Source organism: Macaca nemestrina, chromosome 13, assembly GCF_043159975.1.
Source record: "Macaca nemestrina isolate mMacNem1 chromosome 13, mMacNem.hap1, whole genome shotgun sequence".
NCBI lineage: Eukaryota > Metazoa > Chordata > Mammalia > Primates > Cercopithecidae > Macaca > Macaca nemestrina.
Genome location: NC_092137.1, coordinates 119704739 through 119730208, shown reverse-complemented (window position 1 = coordinate 119730208; position 25470 = coordinate 119704739). Strand labels below are relative to the sequence as shown.

The following is a 25470-nucleotide window of genomic DNA, read 5'->3' as shown; positions in this document are numbered from 1 at the left end:
ACTTTCACTTTTCTGTTTCAAAACCTACTACAAAGCAATAGTAATTATGCCAGTGTGGTACTGACATAAGGACAGACATATAGAACAATGAAATAGAATTAAGAGTCTAGAAGAAGCCCATGTGTCTATGATCTACTGATTTTTGATAGAGGCGCCAAAACCATTCAAACTCGGGAGTGGGGTGGGGTGGTGCAGGGAGAAATAGTCTTTTCAACAAATGTTACTAAGATAACTGGATAGACATATGCAAAAGAATGAATTTGGACCCTTACTTCACACCATGTGAAAAAAAATGAACTAAAAATGCATCAAAGACTGAAATGGAGGGTTTGGTGGTGATAAAAGGTACAGTGATTCTTTTCGAAGTGATGAAAATGTTCTAAAATTGATTGTGGTGATCACTGCACAACCCTACAAACATCTAAACACTATTAAATTATATACTTTAAGTGGATAAACTATATGGCATGTTAATTATTCTCAATATAGCTATCACAAAAATAGCAATACAAAAAATATGTAGAATACAGCTAAAGCACTGTGTAGGGGAAAATACATACCTTAAATGTTTGGAAAAGAAGAATGGGCTAAAACCAATGACCTATAAGCACCTACATTAAAATAGGAAGAGAAAATTAAACACATTATTTAGAAGGAAAGAAATAATAAAGAGAAGAAATCAATGAAATAGAAAACTAGTTCATTAATAGAGAAAAATCAATGAAATTAATACTCCTTCTTTGGAAAGATAAACATAAATGATAAACTTCTGGCTAGACTGACGAAGACAATAGAGAAATGCTACAAATTACCAATAACAGGAATGCAAAAAGGAATGTAACTACAAAGTAAGAATAAATTTGCCTACAAATTTGACAACTTAGATGAAATAGGCAAATCCTAGCAAAACACAAATTACTAAAATGACTTAAGATATAAGAAATCCTCTTGGGCGAGGTGGCTCGCACCTGTACTCCCAGCACTTTGGGAGCCTGAGGCGGGCGAATCATGAGGTCAGGAGTTCAAGACCAGTGTGGCCAACATGGTGAAACCCTGTCTCTACTAAAAATACAAAAAAATTGCTGGGCATAGTGGCGGGCGCCTATAATCCCAGCTACTCGGGAGGCTGAGGCAGGAGAATTGCTTGAACCCAGGAGATGGAGATTGCAGTGAGCTGAGAGCACACCAGTGCACTCTAGGCTGGGTGACAGAGTGAGACCCCATCTCAAAAAACCAAAATATATATATATGCAATCTAATAATGTATTTTTGAAAATACATCATGACTTGGTACCACGAGTGCAGCCTGGGTGACACAGCTAGAACCTGTCTCAACAAAAATCAAAACCACCATGACCTACTATCCAGGAATATATTTTTTAAAGCAATGTATTAACCAGTTTAACAAACTAAAAAATAAAAGTGATATGACCATCTCAATAGCTTTAGAAAAAGCATTTGGTAAAATTTTATACCCATTCATGATACAAACTCTAAGTAAACTTGCGCCAGGCGTGATGGCTCATGCCTGTAATCCCAGCACTTTGGGAGGCCAACGTGGGCAGATCACCTGAGGTCAGGAGTTTGAGACCAGCCTGGCCAACATGTCGAAACCCTGTCTCTATTAAAAATACAAAAAAAAAAAAAATTAGCCATGCACGGTGGTGGGCGCCTGTAATCCCAGCTACTCAGGAGGCTGAGACAGGAGAATTACCTGAACCTGGGAGGTGGAGGTTGCAGTAAGCCAAGATTGTGCCACTGCATTCCAGCCTGGGCGACAGAGCAAGACTCAGTCTTGGTGGAAACACACACACACATACACACACACACACACACACCCCACACAGACACAACTTTAAGGAAACTTGCAAGAAAAGGGAATGTTTTCAACTTGACAAAATGCTTCTACAAGCCTGGCCAACACGATGAAACCCCGTTTCTACAAAAAATGCAAAAATTAGCTAGGCATGGTGGCACACCCCTGTATTCCCACCTACCGGGAGGCTGAGGTGGGAGAATCCCTTGATCCCGGAAGGCGGAGGCTGCAGTGAGCCGAGATCACGCCACTGCACCCCAGCTTGGGCAACAGAGCGAGACTCCATATCAAAAAAAGTAAAAAAAAAAAGCTTCTACAAAAAACCTGCAGCTAATATCATATTCAAAGATGAAACACTGAGTCCTATTCCCTTATGGCTATATATGAGGCAAAAAAATATCCACTCTCACCACTTTTATTCAATCCTGATGTCTGAAGTACTAGGCAGAAGAAAAGGGCATTCTGAGAAGAGTAAAATAGAAGCAGTAAAACTATCTTTATATATTTAGGTCATAATTGCATATGTAGAAAATCCTTTTAAAATCTACAAAAACCTACTAGGACTAAAACATTGAATTTAAGCAATGTTACAGAATAAAAGGTCACAAAATTCTATTCTACTTTTGTGTATAGGCTATCAAAACCTGGAACAAAAAATTCAAGAATAAAATATCATTTTTACAACGGCATTGTAAAAACTCATGAGATATTCTATAAGAGCCATAAAAAAACTCATGAGATAATATGGGATACATTTAACAAAATATATTTAATAGCTGTACACTGAAAAGTACAAAACATTGTTCAGAGAAATAAAAGACCTGTACCTACATAAATAAATGAGTGGATACACTATGTTTATGGATTGGAAGACTCAATATTGTTAAAATCTCAACTCTTCCCAGACTGATCTGTATATTCAAAATAATGCTAATCAAACCCCAAGTAGGGTTTTTTTTCTGTACAAAATGATATGATCATTCTAAATGTATGTGGAAATGCAGAGGAACCATAGTAGCCAAACGTTTGGGGAAAAGAACACATTTGGAGGACTTAACTAACTCATTCAAGATCTACCATAAAGATATATTAATCAAGTCACTGGGTTACTGGCTAAGGATAGATGTATACCCAGAAGAGAGGACAGAAACAGATCCACACATATATGATCATTTGATTTTTGTGAAAATTTTGTAGACAATTCAATGATGAAATAAGTCTTTTCAATAAGTGGTGCTGGATGACTTCGTATCTGTATGGGAAAAAATGAACCTTGACCCTCCCCTTACATCATACACAAGTATTAATTCGATTGTAGCACAGATCTAAACATAAAATCTAAAAATATAAAATTTCTAAAAAAAGTCTATGCACCTTGGTGCGTGCAAAGATTTAGCAGGATACAGAAGTACAAAGTATAAAAAGAAAATTGGTAAACTGGACTTCATCAAAAACACAAGTAAAACTTCTGTTCTTAGAATGATTTTATTAAGAAAACAGAAAGGCAAACCAACGACTGGGAGAAAATATCCAAAATTTAAAATGTTCAAAAAATAACTACAACTTAATAACAAGAAGATAAACATGCCAATAAAAAGATAGGCAATAGATCTGAACAGCTATCTCACAAAAGAAGATAGATTCATGACCGATAAGCATGTGAAAAGCTATTCAACATCATTTGTCATGAGGAAAAGGCAAACTAAAATACTAATGTGACAACCTTATTCATCTATTAACAATACCAAGTGTGGGAGAAGAAGATTTAGAGCAACTCGAACCATCACACAGTGCAAGTGGGAGTGTACAGTGATGCAACCACTTTGGTTTCTTGTTTGTTTTTTGTCTCCATCTCCTCCAGCATTTATCCTTTGTGTTACAAATAATACAATTATACTTTTAGTTATTTTTAAATGTACAATAAATTACTATTGACTATAGTCACCCTGTTGTACTATCAAATACTAGATATTATTTATTCAATTTGTCAGGTTTTTACAAAGTTAAGCATACTTACCATATAATCCAGCAATTCCACTCCTAGTTATTTATCCAAGAAAAATGAAAACTTACATGCGCACATAGACTTGAACACAATGTTCACAGATACTATATTCCTCATGGCCAAAAACTAGAAACAACCTGTTATGGACAAAACTGCGTCCCCTCCAAATTCATACGTTGAAACCTAATCCCCCAGGGTGACTCTATTTGGAGACAGGGCCTTTAAAGAGGTAATTAAGGTTAAATAAATGGGGTTATAAGGACAGGATCCTAACCCAACATGACTGCTGTCCTTATAAGAATAAGGAGAGACACCGAAGATGTGCATGCACAGAAGAAAGGCCATGCAAGAACGTAGCAAGAAGGCAGACATTTGCAGACCAAGGAGAGAGGCTCCAGAAGAAACCAAACCTTCCGGCACTGTTATCTTAGACTTCCAGTCTCCAGAACTGTGAGAAAATCATTCAGAGAGAAATAAACAAATCCACAATTACAGAAGATCTTAACATGTCTTTCAGTAATTGAGAGATCAAGAATACAAATACAGTAAGGATTTATAAGATTTGACTGACACTATTAACAAGCCTAATCTAATATGGAAATATATATAACACATATATATGCATCCACCAAGAAGTGAGCACAGATGCTTTTCAAGGTCATGTAGAATATTATCAAATATTGATAACATAATCTGCCACTAAGCAATTCTTAGCAGATAGCAAAGAATTATCACAAGCCATTTTATCTGATCACAGTATTGGAAACATTAGACAATAAGATATTAGACACAAGAAAGTAAAAATAGACGGATAACCTCAAGTCCCCTGTACATTGGAAGGTTTTTTAAAACTTCAGGCCAAGTATGCTGGCTCATGCCTCTAAACCCAGCACTTTGGGAGGCTGAGGTGGGAGGATCGCTTGAGGCCAGGAGATCAAGACCAACCTGGGCAATACAGTAAGACTCCATTGCTAAAAAAAATTAAAAATTAGCTGGGTGTGGTGGCTCACACTTGCAGTGTTAGCCACTTGGAGGCTGAGACAGGTGGATCACTTGTGCCCAGGGGCTGGAGGCTGCGGTGAGCTATGATCGTACCACTGCACTCCAGCCTGGGAACAGAGTGAGACTCTGTCTCAAATAGACAAACTTTAGTAATTAAAAATAAATCATAATGAAACTAGATGATATTAAAAACAAAATGGCGGCCGGGCGCGGTGGCTCACGCCTGTAATCCCAGCACTTTGGGAGGCCGAGGCGGGCGGATCACAAGGTCAGGAGATCGAGACCACGGTGAAACCCCGTCTCTACTAAAAATACAAAAAATTAGCCGGGCGCGGTTGTGGGCGCCTGTAGTCCCAGCTACTCGGGAGGCTGAGGCAGGAGAATGGCGTGAACCCGGGAGGCGGAGCTTGCAGTGAGCCGAGATCGCGCCACTGCACTCCAGCCTGGGCGACAGAGTGAGACTCCGTCTCAAAAAAAAAAAAAAAAAGAAAAGAAAAAAAAAAGGCTGGGCGCGGTGGCTCAAGCCTGTAATCCCAGCACTTTGGGAGGCCGAGACGGGCGGATCACGAGGTCAGGAGATCGAGACCATCCTGGCGAACACGGTGAAACCCCGTCTCTACTAAAAAAATACAAAAAACTAGCCGGGCGAGGTGGTGGCGCCTGTAGTCCCAGCTACACAGGAGGCTGAGGCAGGAGAATGGCGTAAACCCAGGAGGCGGAGCTTGCAGTGAGCCGAGATCGCACCACTGCACTCCAGCCTGGGCCACAGAGGGAGACTCCGTCTCAAAAAAAAACAACAACAACAACAAAAAAAAAACAAAAAAACAAAATGGCAATGAAAGCATTACCTCAAAACTTGTGGGCTGCAGGTGGCTGCACCCAAAAAAATATAGAGAAATTTCCAGTCTTCAATGTACACAAAAGAAGAAAGATATAAAATCACGAAATATGATACATTGATTCTAAAATTCATTTGAGACAGTTTAATAAGGACCAAGTACAGTCAAAATAATTTGAGGGAACATTAATTCTCCCAGATATCAAGACTCAATATAAAATTACAGTAGCTACAAGAGTGTATTATTGACAAAGGGATAAACAGACCAATGGAGCAGAATGTATGGGAACTTATTTTTATGACAAAGTAGACTTGACATATTTCAGAGAAGAAAGGATAATGGATATCTGTTCACAAAGATAAAAATTACATGTCTACTTCAAACTACACAAAATCAATCTCAAATAGGTTAAAGTCCTAAATGTAAATGTCAAAATTTCACATTCAAACATTTACAAGAACTTTTTTGTTGTTTTTTTGAGACGGAGTCTCGCTCTGTGGCCCAGGCTGGAGTGCAGTGGCGCGATCTCGGCTCACTGCAAGCTCCGCCTCCCGGGTTCACGCCATTCTCCTGCCTCAGCCTCCCGAGTAGCTGGGACTACAGGCGCCGCCACCTCGCCCGGCTAGTTTTTTGTATTTTTAGTAGAGACGGGGTTTCACCGTGTTAGCCAGGATGGTCTCGATCTCCTGACCTCGTGATCCGCCCACCTCGGCCTCTCAAAGTGCTGGGATTAGAGGCGTGAGCCACTGCGCCCGACCTAGAAGAACTTTTAAATGAAAATATAGGAAAGTATCTCTCTGGCCTTGGGACTATATAGGATTTCTTAAAGAAGACATAACATTATAAACTATATAGGAAAAGATTGATAATAATTCTGAGTATATCAGAACTTAACATGCCTGTTTATATTGCAAGGAAGGTGAAAAGACAAACCACAGACAAGGACAAGATAATTGTAATATCTTTAAAAGGATTATTATCAAGAATATATAGAGAATTCTGTTAAAAATCAATATGAAGGCAGAGCGTGGTGGCTCATGCCTGTGATCCCAGCACTTTGGGAGGCCGAGGTGGGTGGATCACGAGGTCAAGAAATCGAGACCATAGTGGCTAACATGGTGAACCCCCATCTTTACTAGACATACAAAAAAAAAACCTAGCTGGGCAGGGTGATGCACACCTGTAATCCCAGGTACTCGGGAGGCTGAGGCAGGAGAATCACTTGAACCCGGGAGGCGGAGCTTGCAGTAAGCCGAGATCGCCACCGCACTCCAGCCTGGTGACAGAGCGAGACTTCATCTCAAAAAAAAAAAAAAAGGCCGGGCGCGGTGGCTCAAGCCTGTAATCCCAGCACTTTGGGAGGCCGAGACGGGCGGATCACGAGTTCAGGAGATCGAGACCATCCTGGCTAACACGGTGAAACCCCGTCTCTACTAAAATACAAAAAAAAAAAAAAATTAGCCGGGCGAGGTGGCGGGCGCCTGTAGTCCCAGCTACTCGGGAGGCTGAGGCAGGAGAATGGCGTGAACCCGGGAGGCGGAGCTTACAGTGAGCTGAGATCTGGCCACTGCACTCCAGCCTGGGCAACAGAGCGAGACTCCGTCTCAAAAAAAAAAAAAAAAAAATCAATCAATCAATATGAAGAAGATAAGTTACCCAAAAAAGCTACCCAACAGAAAAATGGGCAAAGTTTACCAAAATTTCATTCCAAAGAAATTCAAGAAAACGTTCATAGAGGAAGAATCCTAAATGGCTAAGAAACATGAAAAGGTCTTCAATTTTACTTGTAATCAAGGAAGCACAAGACAAAAAGTATAGAAAAAAATTGTCAGACAATATCAAGTATTGATTTGTATTTGAGAAAATAACTCATGATTTCTAACGGCAGAATGACACTTTAGAGAGCAATCTGACAAAAACTTAGAGAAGAGTTGAAATTGCACATATCTTGGATCTATTCCAGGCATATAGCTTTTTAAAATTCACTTCCAGGCATAAATATAAGGAAACATGTAGTCAAGGAGAAATGTAAAAGGTTTCTTGCAGTGTTTTATCACAGAAAAAAGTGAAAAACAATTAAATTTCCTTCAATATGGGAATGAATTTTAAAAAGGAAATATTTATACAATGAATATATGCAACTGTTTGAGTAAAACAGTACACTATATATATCAAAGTAGATGTGTCAAAATTATAATATTGAGCAAAGAGGGCAAGTTGCAAATGAATATCTCCAACTATGTTTGTTATCACTTAAATAAAAACCAAAACATACAAAACAACATTATACGTTATTTGTGGGTGTAAGATTATAGAAAAAGTATAAACATATGCAAAGGAGTTAGACACACTGATAGGACAGTTATGCACACCAGCAATTAGGAAGGTAGGAGGGAAAAGGATGAGATAAGTTTTATCTGTAATGTTTTATTTCTTTAAACAAGAAGACATTTGAAGCAAATACAGCAAAATGTTAGTATCCTTACATGTGGGAGCTGGGGATATGTTTATCTGTTTTGTTACCTTTTTTGCACTTTTTTTTTTGTATGTTTGAAATAGTTTCTAATTTTAACAAATGCTAATGATTGTTCTGGATGTAGGGTAGTTAAGAGATTGTAGAAGAATCAAAGTATAAGGAGAATGGTTAACATTCTTATATTGATTAGTGTTTGTTCATACATTTATTTTATGGAAGGCCAAACAAAACTCTCTTAAATATGATGCAGGATGTATTATAAGCATATTTTTCCAAACTTACTTGTTCAACCTCCCTGTTGAGGGAATCTACTTTTTCTTTCAATCTGTTACCCTCTGCCTCGGCAGTGATAAGTTCCAGTTTGAGGGTATTGTTATCTGCCTCTGATTGACGGGCTTTATTTTCCCAGTTTTCAGCATCTTCATTGGCTTTTCGAAGTTGTTCCATCATTTGCCGGTTCTCAGATTCCTGAAAAGCAAACTTTAGCTATTACTTTAAAACATTTAAAATATTCAACATATGATAAAATTAAACATTATTTTCCAAGTCATTGGGAATTCACTTGCCATGAGAAGCATTTATAACAGAACCCTGAGGAAATGCATCTATACTCTTAGTTTAGAAAACAGGTCATCCTGTAATTAACAAAGACAGTGCAATCAGGATATGCCCTGGCTCCTGAGTGACACTCAGTGAACACTAGTAAATAGTAAATTTAAGTCAGTTACTCTTTTCTTCAAGACCTGAATGAATTTGTTCTTATATTTCTTTTTGTTCAAAGTCCTCCACAGCCTGCTTTTCCCATATGTCTGCTTACTGACTACTTGCTGGTCTGGTTTCTGAGTCTCTAGCCTTTCGTATTGGTGTATTCCCTTGTTCCTGACCAATTTACTGGGCTGTGCTGGCTACAGAGCTTCTGAGTACTTGCATATTTTAAGTGTCAACTTCTGATAATTTCCTGTCTGGTGCCTGCCTTTTATTCATAGCCCCAGCCTTAATTATCTTGATCATGAACTGTTCTACGATTATCTTTTACCTGCTAGTCTAGTAACTTTCCCTGCCAGTCTAGTAACTTTCCTGAAATTGCTCAGAAGTAAACTATCAAACCTATGCCAATAAACAGTAGTTGTAAATATGCATTCATGTATAAATTGAGCATACAATAAGAACCAGAGTTTTTAAACTTTCAAAATTCTATCATGAGCAGAGTAATTGAAGTAGGGTCTGATTTCTAGTAGGGAAATAAGGAGGGGAAGAAATTCAGCTCCACAAACAACATAATTGACCAAGTAATCATTATTAGGCTATTTTTAAAAACATGTTGTTATGGTATGGTGAATTCATTCTAAAAAATTAGTTGTAATTTTGGTAATTAATTATTTAAAAGATCTCTTTCTCTCCTGTTAATAGTGCACATCCCTATCGGAAATCCTGGGCTAAATAAAATGACCAAATTGCAATAAATAATGTCTCATTAATACTCCTTTCAAATCAGATACGCCATCTCTCAATTATGATTACTGGTGGAAATTCAGCTAATATTGCCACCTTGTGGCCTCTTGATGTGAAAGGTCTTTGCCAAGTCTGTGTCAGTCAACGATATACGAAACTACCTTATTGGCTTTCAAGATTCAGATACTCTGAACGAGTCAGTAGGAACCTGATACGTGTTTTCCATGATTGTACTAACAATAATAGTTGTGTACAGAGTATGTACTTGGAGGGTGCTTGTACAATATACTTAAACGAATTTTATTCACATTGATTTTTACCCTCCTTTTGTGCAGTACTTACTGTCTATGTCATTCACTTAAAACTGCCTTGCAGCTTTGTGTTGTTAGGTGTGGATGTGAAGCCTCCCCAATAACACCTTGTATTTCTCTAAAATAGGAACCATTTTTATATTAAATTTAGTTCTGTGACCAGGTAGTACATTGCTCAAAGGGAAAAGGGATTCCATAGAATGTCTCTCCTGTCCTCCAACCACCCAGTGCTCCCTCCTTCTTGGCAAGCAGAAAGCATATTTTACCCTTTTTCATATCCTCCCATAGAGGCCAGAGAAGTGTTGAGCCTGAGAGGCAACACTATAAAGAAAATGAAACTGTTCTTTGGGATTCTCTATTGCCTGCTTTCAGGATCTCTTTACTTCAATATGGTGCCTCCCCTGTATCCACAGCTCCCTCTGGCCACCCACAAGTCTCACTGCAACACTCCAAAGGCCTCAGCTGGAATCCTTTGCATTTCTAGCCTAAATTATGGTTACAACCTCTTCTAACTGCTCTCTCCACTTCTAATTTTGTTACCCTTCTGGTTTATTCTTGACATTTCCAAAATAAACTTCCTAAAAGGTAATCCTTAAATAAGTTTTATGTTTTAGTTCTAACAAAAGCTTCTGAAAATAGGGTTCAAAGGTCTTTCTTACCTCTCCTTTATCATCCACTTGTACACACTACTCTACCTACAGGACCTACTTTTTCCCCTACACCTTTGCTCACGTTGTGCCCACTGCCTGGGAGTCATTCTGTTTCCTCTCTGTTTTTCATCTCTGGCACTCCAGCACCTAGCACACTGCATGAATGAGTGAATGAATGAAGTACTCCATACTTCTTGATGGTCTATCCCTATCAAAATGGATCTGTGGTTCATTCTCTCAGGGCCTGTATCCATCCAGTGTTATGCAATCTCATAAACAAATTCATACTAGGATGCTAAAATCCCCAGCACTTTGGAAGGCCAAGGTGGGAGGATCACTTGAGCATAAGCAGCTTGATGTGTGATGTCTGAAAATATAATTCTAGAATCTAAAAGTTCTAATCCCTAATGGTGGAATTTCAGGTAATGTTACTAACAGACTAGAGAGATAAAGGGAAGTGTTTAACACTGGCTGAAAGCTTACTATGTTAAATGTTGCTCTGGGCTGGGTGCTATGGCTCATGCCTGTAATCCCAGTACTTTGGGAGGCCGAGACAGGTGGATCACTTCAGGTCAGGAGTTCGAGACCAGACTGGCTAACATGGCGAAACCCCTGTCTCTACTAAAAATGCAAAATTAGCTGTAATCCCAGCTACTCATGAGGCAGGAGAATTGCTTGAACTTGGGAGGCAAAGGTTTCAGTGAGCCGAGATTGCACCACTGTACTCCAGCCTGGCAACACAGTGAGCCTGTCTCAAAAAAAAAAAAAAATGTTGCTCTGGATATTCATTTATTGATTTCTAACCTATTCCAGAATAGATTTAGATGGCTCACTGTGCTAGGTGTTTTAAATTATCTCACTTACTTGGGTGTTCTTCCTGATTACAGATGGGAAGAATCAGAGAGGTTGAGTAGCCTGCATAAATAAAAAGCCTTCTGTTCATTTATAGCACTACATTGCTGGAACCTTAAAATCAAGAAGTGTAGGAAACACGTGCTTTTCCTACACAGGGTGCTTGCTGCCTGAAAGCAAGGATTGCAATTCAGGAATCCTTAGACTCTCTTCTGTCTCAAAGCCCCTAACAGTACTATGCATACCATAAATAAATGTTCAAGATGTGTTTGTGGACTGATATGAAATGATAAAATAGTGTAGGTGGACTGATTATTATAATAGGTATAGTGTTACCTACATACCACTCAAACCATTAATGGGAACATTCTCCCTCAATTTTAGACAATATTTTAACAAATAGACATATTTAAAATCCTCAGTAAAGCTGCCTGTTTATTCCTGAGTTGCCACACGTGAACCACACTTATTGGAGTCATCTGATGTCACATACGTGTGCCTGGCCAAATGATTGCTAACAGAGAAGTGTGAGGAGAACCATCTGCCCTGTGGTCCTAAAAAAATAGATGGCCCTATAACAGGGTAATCAATTCTGATCTGCTACATAATCAGGTGGAACTTCTTTTGTCAGAGGTCTGTAATTGGAAACCCCACCACTTTCAATTACATTGTAAGTGAGGTCAAGTTGATTCTGGCCTTTCGTCCATCATCCAATTAGGAAGATTCTGCTTGTCTAGAGTGGCAGAGTCGCAAAACAAAAGGGGCATATTCTCAAGGCATCTTTCTGAACATTCTAAATATGTAGTTAACCCACCATTGTAAAAACTAAAATCTACCATGTGTTGAAGAAAGCTTTGATTCACCCGTCCCTCTGAGTATACTCAATTCTAAATTAACTCAGTGAAAACTAAGTATCATGAGCAAAAAAAAAAAAACAACACATACTTCAGACTTTAATATGTTCTTCAGCTTGTTAACCTCCAGATTCGTATCTTGAACCTTCTGCTTTATGTCATTAAGTTCATTATGCGTGTCATTCAATTTTTTGGACAGTGCCTATGTGAAAAAAGATAGGTACATTTGACTACGAAAAACAAAAAATTTCTATATCTCAAAAATACCATAAACAAAATTTTAAACACTTGGAACAAATAAAATTAACATACCTAATACATAAACTCATATAAAAACAGAAAACACATGAGCCCAATAGCAAGTGGGCAAATAACCTAAACAGGCAATTCACAAAGGGAAGCATAAGTAGGTAAGACCTGAAAAAAACTAAACTTTACCAGCAACCGAAGATAAGCTACAACTGAAACAATGCATTACTATGTGCTTATCAAATTAATACAGATTTAGAGCTGTTCGGCTGTGGCAAAGAATGGGCATTTCCACGTACTGCTGGAGTAAATGTAGATTTGCAGAAAGCAAATCTGTGATCAGGTATCTGGTGATGTATCAAGAGACAATTTTTAAACGCTCATAAAAACAAGAAAGACAAAAATGTTGATTATTGTTGAAGGTGAGAGATGGCACATGGGGATTCATTATATTTGAAAATGTCTATTTACATTTTTTTTAATTTAAAAAAGAAAGCTCAGCTGGGTGTGGTGGCTCATTCCTGTAATCCTGGCCCTTTGGGAGGATCACTCGAGCCTAAGAGTTTGAGACCAGCCTGAACAGCATAGTGGGAACCCAACTCTACAAATAAATAAATAAATAATAATTAAAAAGAAACCTCATAATCTGTGACTCAGTCTGAAATGAAATGTAATAAAATTTAATGAGATGCTGTCATTAAGGCATTATTTGTTACAGTGACAATATTTATTCACATTAAGTGAATCATGCAGTAAATAACAGTATATCTACATAGTGGCATAACCACATAATAGAATGATTTTTAATAATACAGGGAAATATTTGCCTATGTTAAATGAAAAAAAAATCATGCTAAAACACAAAAATACCTCATTATCCCAATTTGTTAAAAACTGTGGTATGAAGGATAAAATTGTTTAGTTTCCACTTTCTAGTCTTCTACAATACAGGTTCTTAACCTGTGGTCCACAGAGACAGACTTCTCTTCTACCTTGGGCCTATGACCATAACGAAGGAGAAAACTGCTTTTGAAGATGTGTAAATTGTTATGACAACAGTTTTCTTCTGGTTATAAAACATGTTTACGAAGTTTGAACAAGGCAGGAAAATGCTTACAATATTATAGTAAGCTCAAAATAGCTATAAAATATTTATAGAGTGATATACTGGACAGTACAGTAACTGCTTTCCCGGTATAGTCTCACTTACTATCCGTTTTTACAGATGCTACAGAGACTCAGAGAAGTTGGTTTATATGATCACATGCAGAGAGCGAGATTCAACCCATGTGAACCTTACTCGGCTCTACTACCTCTTCATGTAGAAAAAAGCATGACATAAAATGATAGGTGATTTTATCCCACTACAATAGAAAGTGTGTATAAAAATAGTGTTAAAATTTGTAAGTGCACTGAATAGCAATAAAAAAAAATATGTCAAATGTAACAGTGACTAACTGGGTGTTAAAAACATGGGGGCTTTTTTAAACTCTTAACTTTTTGTTTAGAAAAAAAGACTTTCTATAATAAGCTTCTATTTCTAAACCAATCAAAAAAATAGAAACTAAATTTCTAGGTTTTCATAAATAAGATATATCCACCTTTAGCCCATATGCTGTAGCTGTAAAGAGTACACAAAGGCAGACCTTATAAATTCCCATCTTTTGGTTTTTATTGCTATTCATTAATTTTTTTAACAAACTTTTAGAATAGTTTTAGATTTACAGAAAAGTTGTGAAGACAGTATAAAGAGCACCTCTGTTGTTAACATTTTACATTAGAATGGTACATATGTCACAATTAATAAACAAATATTGATACATTATTATCTAAAGTCCATACTTTATTCAGAGTTCCTTCCTTTTTTACATAACGTCCTTTTTCTGTTCCAGGATCCCATTATTCATTAACTTTAAAAAAAAAATACTTTAACATTTCAGATAATTTTTTATGATGAACAAAGTATTACATCTTTATAGCTGTTTAAGTAAATTAATAATCTTTAACAGTTAAAGAATACAGACTTTCAGGATGCAAACTAAACACACTGAAAGTGATATCAAAGTGGGGGAAATCATTTGGTCTTAAAATTTTTGAGAAGGCAAGAAATTTTCCAAATAGGATTTTTAAATGTTCAAGTTAAAATAAATGTTATTGGAAATGAGAACTGCAGATTAGACTTAAATATATTGCCTTAGGGAGAAAGAGTAATTATAAGAGGAACTTTCCTAAAAAGAATCACAGTGCTAATGAGGACCAAAAAACAAGGAACAGTCCATACATTCGTACTTAAAACAGAATAATACGTAGTCCATTTTTTAAGAAAACCTATTCTTTAAGGGTTCTGAAGGTTTTTATTCTCATTTGTTGATTATTCAAATATTTATCCTTCAGTAAGGAAGTACTAAGATTTAATACAAATATAGCCCTGTTCTCGCTTGTCTTTAATATTTAACCCTTTGTGTCTGAGAATTCCATTGAAAAATTATGTGGCCTATTTTGTTATTAAAAAAAAAAAAAAAAAAAAAAAAAAAAAGGCTAGTTCCAGCATCTGAGCTCTTCTATAAAACGAAATGAGGGCTGTTCCTCACAAGAAATGCATTTGTTTTTTTTCTTGGAGAAAACGATTCTAGGAACAAGCGTACCTGGTTTTCTTGTTTCGCTTTAGCAAACTGTTCTTGGAGATTGTCGTTGTCATGCGCCAAGATATCTCTCTCCCTGGCGATCTGGGCCAGCTCGTCGTTTGTCTCGTCCAGCTGCCGGCGCATTCTGGAAATGTCTTGTTCACACATGATGAGGGCCTCGGTAGACTGTCTGCTCCGCAAACCAAAGAGTGCATAAGAAGAGACATTTTACTGAAACCGAGCAACAAATTCTCACAAGACAGACGGTGGACAGTTAACATGAAAACACTTGAAGAGATTTTAAACACATTTGGATTTATAGGAATAAATACTGCAAAGACAGTGCATTAGAGTTTCTCAATGTTGCCATCATTTCACTATGAAAAGCATACTAAGTATACATAATAGTCAATGATTTGCCAAATATTTCAAAACTTCTGACATCAAGTAATAGCAAGGGTTTCATCCTACCTCTGTTATGGCTTAGTCTCCTTTACAGGTTCCTCTTCCCCTGCCTGCTTAAAAATTAATGCTTTTCAGGGCTCAAGCCTTAGCCTCTCAATTATTCTCACTCTAGCCTTTCTCTCAGACAACCTCTATTCATATCCATGGTTCCCAACCCCATCTATACCCAATGACTCCAAAATAATTATCTCCAGCTTTAGCCCTTCTGTTATACCCCAGACTTATATTTAACTGCTTACTAGACATGTCTACAATAAGGTCCCAAAGGTTCTTCAAATTCAGAGGTAAAATCCTTTTTTCTCCGCATACTTTCTTCGTGTTCAGTATTCATCCCTGGCCAGAAACTTGGCATTTTCCTAGTGTCTCTCCTTCATATAAAAGCACTTCACTCCTTCTGTCCCACAGCTCCTAAACCCCAATTTATCATTGCCTCTTCTGCTTGGGTATCTTTCTAATACAAAAATCTCCTCAGAATTCTTTAATGATATCTTATTGCCCCAAGAATATAATCAATACTCATTTGTCTATAACGCAAGCCTCTGCCTGCCTATTTAGCCTCATCCCTTCACTTCTCCCCTCACACTCTAGGTTTCAACAACACTCAACCCACTTGTAGGTCAAGAGGCTTGCGAATGTGATCTGTGGTTCTTTGCTATTCTTTCTACTTTGAATGCCCTTCCCTTCCCCTTACTTTACTTGGCAAACACCATCCCCTCTTTTAGTTCCCTAGACAGACTTAGACCTCGTTTGATGAGAGAGTTAGCACCTTACACGTATCACTAAGCCCCTTGTTTCTTACTATCTTTGTACCTAACCTGGTACTTGGCCCCCCAGTAAGTGCTCCAATATTTGTTAATGACTGATTTACCTTGATGCCTGTTCCATCTCAGCAATGATATTCTTCATGCCTGAAATGGTCTTTTCCTTGAAAAATAATATAAGTATTAAATAAAAAAAAATCTTAAGCTGTTATTTCTGTTAAAATTGAATGAACAAAAAGAAAATTTCCCCTTCCCTTTAGGTTTCCATTTGGTTTTAAAAACATGTATGTCCTATTCTTTTCCATACTTTAAAGTCTAGTATATCAACGTGAATATTTGCACGGGGTAAAAATAGTATGTTCATTAAAGTAAAGGCTATACTTAGGTGTAATTACATGAGATCAGTATATCAAATTCTTTGTTAAAAGATAGTTTGTGCAGTCGCCCAGGAACACAAGAACACCCTATAACCACCTGTTTTTGGAGGTAAACCAATGGTTTGGCATTGGAGTATTGGCATTTTATACTGGGATTAGAACTGGTTCTCTTGATCGCATTCTTTATGTCATAAAACCCAGAGAAGCCAATCGTGTATACCTAAATTTAGTATTTAAGAATAATTTTGATTAAGTATATTATTTATATTAGCCAGCAACAAAATCTTCAAAAAGTTGTTCCAATTCAATTACGTATAGAAGCATACTACTGATATTTAGGTGTGAGCTAATAAGGAGGTAAGCATTAGGCCTAGAGAAAAGGTAAGAAAAACAAACTATTTATATTTTCCTTTTTTAAAGGCGTGGTGAGGGAGTAGAAGTAGCGGAGTCAGTCAAGGCAGAGATGGGTTTGAATATCTTAATGCCTTTAATACCATTCCCACACCTCTTTTTAAAACTTCCATTGACCCTGAACTAGTCCAACTATAAACAGACACTTAGAGCTAACATTAGCCCTAAAAAAGTAAGAAAGTTATCTCACTAAGTAATAACTGGATTTCACCTTGCCCTTTGAATTTTCAAATCTTAAGTAACCAAGTAAAAAGATTTTTAAAAACTCAAACCTATATTTTCCAACCAATTCTGTTCCTGTTTTCTTTTTTTTTTTTTTTTTTTTTTTTTTGGAGACTGAGTTTTGCTCTTGATGCCCAGGCTAGAGTGCAAGGGCGCCATCTCGGCTCACTGCAACCTCCACTTCCCGGGTTCAAGCGATTCTCCTGCCTCAGCCTCCTGAGAAGCTGGGATTACAGGCATGTGCCACCACGCCCAGCTAATTTTTTGTATTCTTAGTAGAGACGAGGTTTCACTATGTTGGCCAGGCTGGTCTCATACTCCTGACTTCAAGCGATCCACCTGCATCGGCCTCCCAAAGTGCTGGGATTACAGGCATGAGCCACTGCGCCTGGCTGTTTCTGTTTCTTTAGCGTTAGTTTTGCACACACTTGCATGTGTATCTGTGCATACTATCTTCCCTTATTCATGTGCTCTCCTCTAGGGTATTTTTAGCTACAGTTTCCCATTCTGCTTTCTCATGGAATGGTACAGATTCCACATCCGGCAGTAATGGATACTGGTGTGTTGTTAAAATATGCATAAAAAAAAAAAAGTTAAATCCCTTCAAGAAGGACAAACCAATGAAGGAAAAACTAAAAGACAAAATACTCCTTAAAATGGAATGTTTACACATTTTTGAAATATAATTTAATACATTTCTAAAACAAATTCTGAAAAGCTAGTTGAACTAGCGCTTTTGAAAGTCCTTACTTGAGGCCGAGTGCGGTGGCTCACGCCTGTAATCCCAGCACTTTGAGAGGGTGAGGCAGGTGGAACACGAGGTCAGGAGCTCGAGACCAGCCTGACCAACATGGTGAAACCCTGTCTCTACTGAAAATACAAAACTTAGCTGGGTGTGGTGGTGGGTGCCTATAATCCCAGTTACTCAGGAGACTGAGGCAGGAGAATCGCTTGAACTCGGGAGGCAAGGGTTGCAGTGAGCCAAGATTATGTCACTGTACTCCAGCCTGGGCGACAGAGACTCTGTCTCAAAAAAAAAAAAAAAAAAAAAGAAAGTCCTTTCTTGATTAACCTTAAAATATGTTTGATAAGCCTATAAAGGGCTTCGCTTTATCAATATAAGTGCATCTTAAAAAAAAAAAAAAAAGATTATCTAGAAACATTGTAAAGTATCCACGGCAACAAAATTTCTGGGTTAAATCCAATAATATATCCTCTTAGCCTATTTTTCTCTTAATATGACCTTAATACCACCATTTCTCAAGTGTACCATCATTCTTTGTACAACCTCAGTATGTTGTACAACTTCAATGTTTAACAATTTTTTAAAATAATATTTAATATTCCTTATTCAACCTCATATGTTGTCCAACTAGGGACGTAGATTCATATTAACTGTCAAAATTCAGTCTGGACAGGATGGTGCTAAGTATATTTAGAAAAAATAAACAAACTATAACATTATTCAAATAATCTGGCTTTTCTTAACCAAAAATCTATGAAGTTGCTATTGAGTTTTCTAACTTTAATTGGTAGCAAGTAGTAAAACATTTTTTTAAACCATGAATACCAGGAAAAAAATCACTTTATTCACTATAATGTAGACTTTTCCATGCTAATTTATTTCTGTAATCTCCACGTGAACAGTATTAGTTTTCACTGAGTGGCCTTTGTTAGTTCAGCTCTGAGGTATCATTGCAGAGAACATTTCCTCTTTTGATTGCCTAACACTACCTTACAAGATATTTTCCCTACAGAGGATGGATGTGTTTACTTTCATAAAATCTTATACAAAGTTCTTGATTTTGAAGTAGACTTCTAACTCAATATTGCTTGTGAAAGAAATATAACACTGGTACAGTTAGCAGAATGGAAGAAATGTGAAATATTAGATATAGTACAAGAAAATGAGATTTTGAAAGATGTGAAGAATTTTGTTTCTAAATGTGTTTTGAGAGGAAATAATGCTTAAATATTCAGAAATGTTTTGAATATAAAGAGAAGCAAAATTCCACCTAAAGAAACCTAAAATTTCAAAAACGAGTCAGCCTTTTCCACAAGTATTTACCATCTCATGTCCTTTGATAACCTCAATTATGTCCATGATTCCCAAATCTATCAACTTTAATTAAATTTTTCTCCAAACCTAAAAATCCAAGAGCCTTTGAATATTTCAATATTTCACCTACATATCCCAAAGACAATTCAAACTCAACATGTCAATAACTTTCCTTTATAAGGCTGTTCTAGTTCCTGTTTCTTCCTTCACACATAGGAATTATCCATGTGATTCTTAAGCCAGAAACCACACCTTGTTAATTTTACTTCCTTAAGAGACCTATTTCTCTCACTGATAAGCCTACTATTCTAATATAGGTCTCAACACTGTTTTCTTAACTAGTGTCCCTGTCACTATTCTCATTTCCCTATAATCCATCTCTCATATAAATGTTAAAATGCCAGAATATTTGTTATAAAATAAATACCTAATTGTAACATTTCATTATCATTATTTCAGTGACCCTCTATATCCATGAAGACAGAGCTCACACTAAACATCACATGTACTTTTATGATTTTTCCTTATCTATCCCATCTCTTCATATAGCTATATCTATATCCCATCTTTTCATATATATCTCTTCATATATCTAAATCTGTATACATAGATCATATATCTATATAGATAGATGAAGAGATGGGATATATACATATATATATACACACACACATACATGCACTGTAAGGCTGCAATTAGCATCATAGCAGAGAAGGGACTGTCTGCCTATCCCATCTTTTCTTTGCCCTCCCATATGTATCTCTCTACAACCTGTTCTCTGGCCAGGGAAAACTATCAGGAAGTGTCATGAAATTCTCTCATGAAAGCCACTGGACTCTCACTTAAGCTGTTCAACCTGTCTGGATCACCCGTTCTCATTGTCTTCTTCCCCTAAATATTCTCCTGACTACTATCTAGTCATTTTTCAGGGGAGTCCAGGCACCATCACTTACTTAATGGAAGGTTTTTCCAGACCTTCCTCCTCCCTTAACCCAATTCCCAGGCTGAATCACGTGTGTTTTTGCCCAACTCCAACAACACATTGTGCATATGTCATTATGGCACTGAATACATTCTATCCTAACAGTTCCTTTCTCTCTCTCCTTATTACACTAGAGGCTTTGATAAAGCAGACCATTCACTTTTTTTTTTTTTTTTTTTGAGACAGAGTCTTGCTCTGTCATGCAGGCTGGAGTAGAACAGCAGGAACTAGGCTCATTGCAACGTCCACCTCCCAGGCTCAAGTGATACTCCTGCCTCAGCCTCCCAAGTAGCTGAGACTACAGGCGTGTGCCACCATGCCCGGCCTCATCCTCACTTTCTTTTTTTTTTTTTTTTTTTGAGACGGAGTCTCGCTCGTAGGCCAGGCTGGAGTGCAGTGGTTCCATCTCAGCTCACTCCAAGCTCTGCCTTCTGGGTTCACGCCATTCTCCTGCCTCAGCCTCCCGAGTAGTTGGAACTACAAGTGCCCACCACCACGCCCAGCTAATTTTTTTTCTATTTTTAGTGGAGACGGGGTTTCACCGTGTTAGCCAGGATGGTCTCGATCTCCTGACCTCGTGATCCGCCCGCCTCGGCCTCCCAGAGTGCTGGGATTACAGGCGTGAGCCACCGCGCCCGGCCCACCCTCAGTTTCTAACATAACACATGGTACATGTCAACAAATGTTTGTTGAAAGAGTGCATGGATGAGTGGAAACATAAATTAACGAATTAGTTACCTTAGAGCAGGGAAAGCCCTTATTCCAATGATGCTACTTTTGCTTAAGATATTTGTGAAAACAGCTTAGGAACTGCTTTCAGAATCAGTTTATAAGGTAGAAAATAATACCAATATCTCTGCCTTCTTGGCAACACCTTTTATTTATTTTATTTATTTTTGAGACAGTCTCGCACTGTTGCCTGGGCTGGAGCGCAATGGCCCGATCTCGGCTCATTGCAACCTACGCCTCCAGGGTTCAAGCGATTCTCCTGCCTCAGCCTCCCGAGTAGCTGGGATTACAGGCGCCCGCCACCACGCCCGGCTAATTTTTTGTATTTTTAGTCGAGACAGGGTTTCACTATGTTGGCCAGGCTGGTCTCAGACCCCTGACCTCGTGATCCACCTGCCTCCGCCTCCCAAAGTGCTGGGATTACAGGTGTGAGCCACCGCACCCTGCCTGCACGCGGCCGGCAACATCTTTTTTCAACAACAACAAAAACGTGGGATGGAGGTTATCATCCAGCTTTATTCACCAGCCCTACGTGACCTATCATCAAAGCCTGAGGATGATGTAAAAATGTGCTCCTAGGGCCGGGCGCGGTGGCTCAAGCCTGTAATCCCAGCACTTTGGGAGGCCGAGACGGGCGGATCACGAGGTCAGGAGATCGAGACCATCCTGGCTAACACGGTGAAACCCCGTCTCTACTAAAAATACAAAAAATTAGCCGGGCGCGGTGGCGGGCGCCTGTAGTCCCAGCTACTCGGGAGGCTGAGGCAGGAGAATGGCGTAAACCCAGGAGGCGGAGCTTGGAGTGAGCCGAGATGGAACCACTGCACTCCAGCCTGGGCAACATAGCAAGACTCCGTCTCAAAAAAAAAAAGAAAGAAAAGTTATCCTAGTTCTAAACAATATTACAAAGGGTAACTACCTGAAAATATGCTTTTAAGAAGAAATTAGTCTCACTACTTTATTGTCATGCTTTATATTTTGATATCTGAATTAGTTCTTGTCAGTTAATGTTAATTACTAATTCATGATAGAAAAATCAACTTAAAATATTAACTACTGGATTTGTACACATGCTTCCTAAGACTATCTTAAAATATTTCAAAGTCAGATTTTGAAGTTTCAACTCTCTAGAAAAAAAATTTGAGAAAATTAGAATATTTTATTCAGATTCTAGTTTTTAAACCACAGTTTAACATTTAACATTTCATTTAAACGTTCCTTATAAACCACAGTTCTCAGAACATACTTTCATTGCCAAACTCTCTCCAAGGGATGCAATATTCTCAGATTTTTTATCCAAACATGCTTGCAGGCATTCCTTTTCTTTAGCCAGATCATTGAGGGTTCCACCAAGAATGCTGATTTCTTCTCGCTGTGCAATATTTTGCCTTGTGAAATTATCTAAATATGCAATCATAAAAGTGTTGTTTTAATCAAAATAATTTTTTTCTATTTCAAGCAAATTATCATACTTTTTGAAGTTCTCCTTACTTCTAATGTATTATATTCAATTACTAACAATGAGTGCTATATCCCAAATTAAAAAATGCTTTTTTCATTAAAAACTACAGTGAATTACAAAACCCTAAATGGTGCATAAACACAAAAGCACAATACCAATGAATTAGAATAGTGAAGGAAAGCTCTATATTGCAAGTTCTCAAAGTAGACTTACATGTATGATGGGAAAAGAGAGAGTGGGTGGATGAAGTAAGTGGAATATCAAAACAATCTGTGGCATTTCTCCCCTCTAATTTCCCCTCCCCTCCCTCTAGCCTAGAAGTACTGTTGTATAAAAAGTTGGTAAGTAACAAATCTTAATAAAATATTCAATTAAGTCTTTAAAATAAAATGTCTTCTAATATTCTGATAGTTCTAAAATAGTGTTATAAAAATTCCCAGGAAAAAAAAAATCATCCCAGGAAGTATGATTCAATTTGTGAGAACTCTTGCAAGCCAGTGTCAGTGTTGAAGGCCTGAATGATTGGTATAGAAGAATAGTTTTCCAATTGTGGTTTCTCAACCAGCACCATCAGCATCACCTGGGAAATGTACATTCTTAGGCCTCTACTCCAGACCTACTGAAACAGAAATTCTGGGGGTGGGCACAGCAATTTGTGTTTTAGAAACTCCTTCTTTCCCCAGTGATTCTAATGTATAATGAGGATTGAGAACCACTCGTCTAGAGTAGGGGTTCTAAGGTATTAGATTTACCTACAGAAACTGATAGAGACACAAAAGCTCTGGTCCTAGCCTACTTCAAGGAGGCTGGCTCCAGTGATCTTTATTAGCTCTCAAGGTTCTGACACAGATGAAAGTTTGAGAACCACCGGTCTAGAGCTCTACAAGGGAAGCTCTGTTAGACCAGACTTCAAGATTAATCCCTACTAGGTTAATACCTGTGAGGCCCATCCAGGAGCAGTGCTAAGGGAGATAATACCATATTGTCATATGCCAAAAACTTGATCTATATAGTACTGGAGAATATGCCACGTCTCTTTTTGCAGGCAGTATTGCATTTAAGGCAACCCACATGTTTCGTGTGTACTGATATCTGATTCATTCCCACTGGCAATCAAACAATCAATACATCTCTAAAATAACTCTAGTATCTCCTAGCTTAAAAAAATTATCAACCTAACAGCCCACTCAAACTATTACCCTATTTTCTTGCTACTTAATAGCCAAACTTCTTGAGAGACTTCTATTCTTTTCTGTCCCGACTTCACTTCCCATTTATTCCTCAACCCACTCTATCTTCTACATCCAACACTCCATTCAAACGTTTATTTTTTGGTGTTACCAAATCTTCCCATGTGCCGAATCCAATCAATATTTTTTTTAGCCTCACTTATTTCACTTCTCAAAAGTGTCTGACAATTGATCACATCCTCCCCTTTTAAAAACACTTCGCTTTCTGGTCTTCCAAAATAACACTCACTTCTGGGTCTTCTTCCTACTTCTTTGGCTTCTTCTTACTCAGTCCTGGATCCTCTTCTCCTCATTCTCTACATTTCCCTAGGTAATTTCATGGTTTTAAAATATCATTTATATGCTGATGTGTCCCAAATATGTATCTTTCTCTTCTGAGACACAAATTTAAATATTCAACTGCTTACCTTAGATCTTTATTGGGACTTAAAATACCCAAATATGAGTTCTCCTTAAATATTACCTTTTATATTTCTGTTTTAATATTTCCTGGTTTGATACATAGAATCTCCACCTACCTAGTTGTTTATACCAGACATTCTTGAACTATATAATAGCATGTTAACAATATTTCCTCTACTTTAAAATAGGCTCTTTTATAGCCCTGACCAAAATTTTACCCTATAAGATTAAGTTATGACCATATTTTCATACTGATCACTAATAACATAAATAGGAAACTTTAAAAAAGTAACTTTCTCTACAAACCCCAGTAATATCATAGACATAACGAACCATATGTACACTTTCCACCAAAAGTAATATATAGATACTATGTTTCATTACAGCAGCTATGGACAAGCTACATTACACAAAAAACTCAAATTTAAGTTATCATAAGTTTACAAACAAACTTTAACTTTCACTAAGTACTTATGGTGCTAAATCTAAAAAATTTTGCTGTCAAAAAAATGAATTTTTCTATTATTTTTTATTCATAAACTTAGTTAAGGGCTTGTTTCCAAGTTTATCTATGTTATACTGAAAAGAAGAAAACATATCTTTGCTACCAAACTTAAGAAAAACTAAAAGTAATATCAGGAGGAAAAAACTCACCAATTTTTTCATCCAAGCACATAATTTTCTCCTGAGTAAGCTGTAGCTCATATTTTTTCTTAGCAAGGTGTCGTTGAGTATCAGAAAGATCTTTTTCTGTGTTTTCATACAAAAGTCTGCAAATATTTTAATAATAAAACTAATTCTGAAATTTGTGTTTTGTCATTTTGGAGTGTGTTTAAATCTAAAAACTTTTAAGGACACTAATATACTTATTTCCTCTTAATATTTTTATACAGTTTTAATATTTTCATTACAAAACCAGGAAGTTTAAAAAATAAACGGTAAGAGGGGATCTTCAATCCACTACTCCAATATAAGCTACTATTAGCATTTTGGTAATACTACCTTCCCTAGGTGTCCTAATGCCAAATCAGAGCAATCAGATTAGGAACTATTATGTTAGCTATGGTTGGGGTTTGTCTGTCTCAACAGCCTCGGGTTTCATGTTTTAATTCAGATAACAAGAGGAGGCCATAGAGATGTCTGCAACACAAGAAATAGAACTGAGGTGTCCCATGTAAATACAGAGCGACATACCATCAGTGAGAAGGTCGAACTAGAGA

General features: G+C 37.5%; 1 protein-coding gene across 13 annotated transcripts in view; it reads right to left on the bottom strand.

The window, feature by feature from the left end:
• The window catches only part of LOC105490079 (testis specific 10), a 163389-nt gene that overhangs the window by 65610 nt on the left and 72309 nt on the right, over positions 1-25470 (bottom strand). For 9 of the 13 annotated variants that reach the window (XM_011755377.3, XM_011755378.3, XM_011755381.3 and 6 more), the window contains 6 exons: positions 24905-25020; positions 22383-22537; positions 16464-16519; positions 15152-15320; positions 12349-12459; positions 8421-8606 (listed from right to left, as the gene is read on the bottom strand). In XM_011755377.3, the coding sequence (XP_011753679.1) occupies positions 8421-8606; positions 12349-12459; positions 15152-15320; positions 16464-16519; positions 22383-22537; positions 24905-25020 (793 nt within the window). The remainder of the gene's footprint in view (positions 1-8420; positions 8607-12348; positions 12460-15151; positions 15321-16463; positions 16520-22382; positions 22538-24904; positions 25021-25470) is intronic. The other 4 variants (XM_024795493.2, XM_071077293.1, XM_024795492.2 and 1 more) reach the window with 1 other exon arrangement.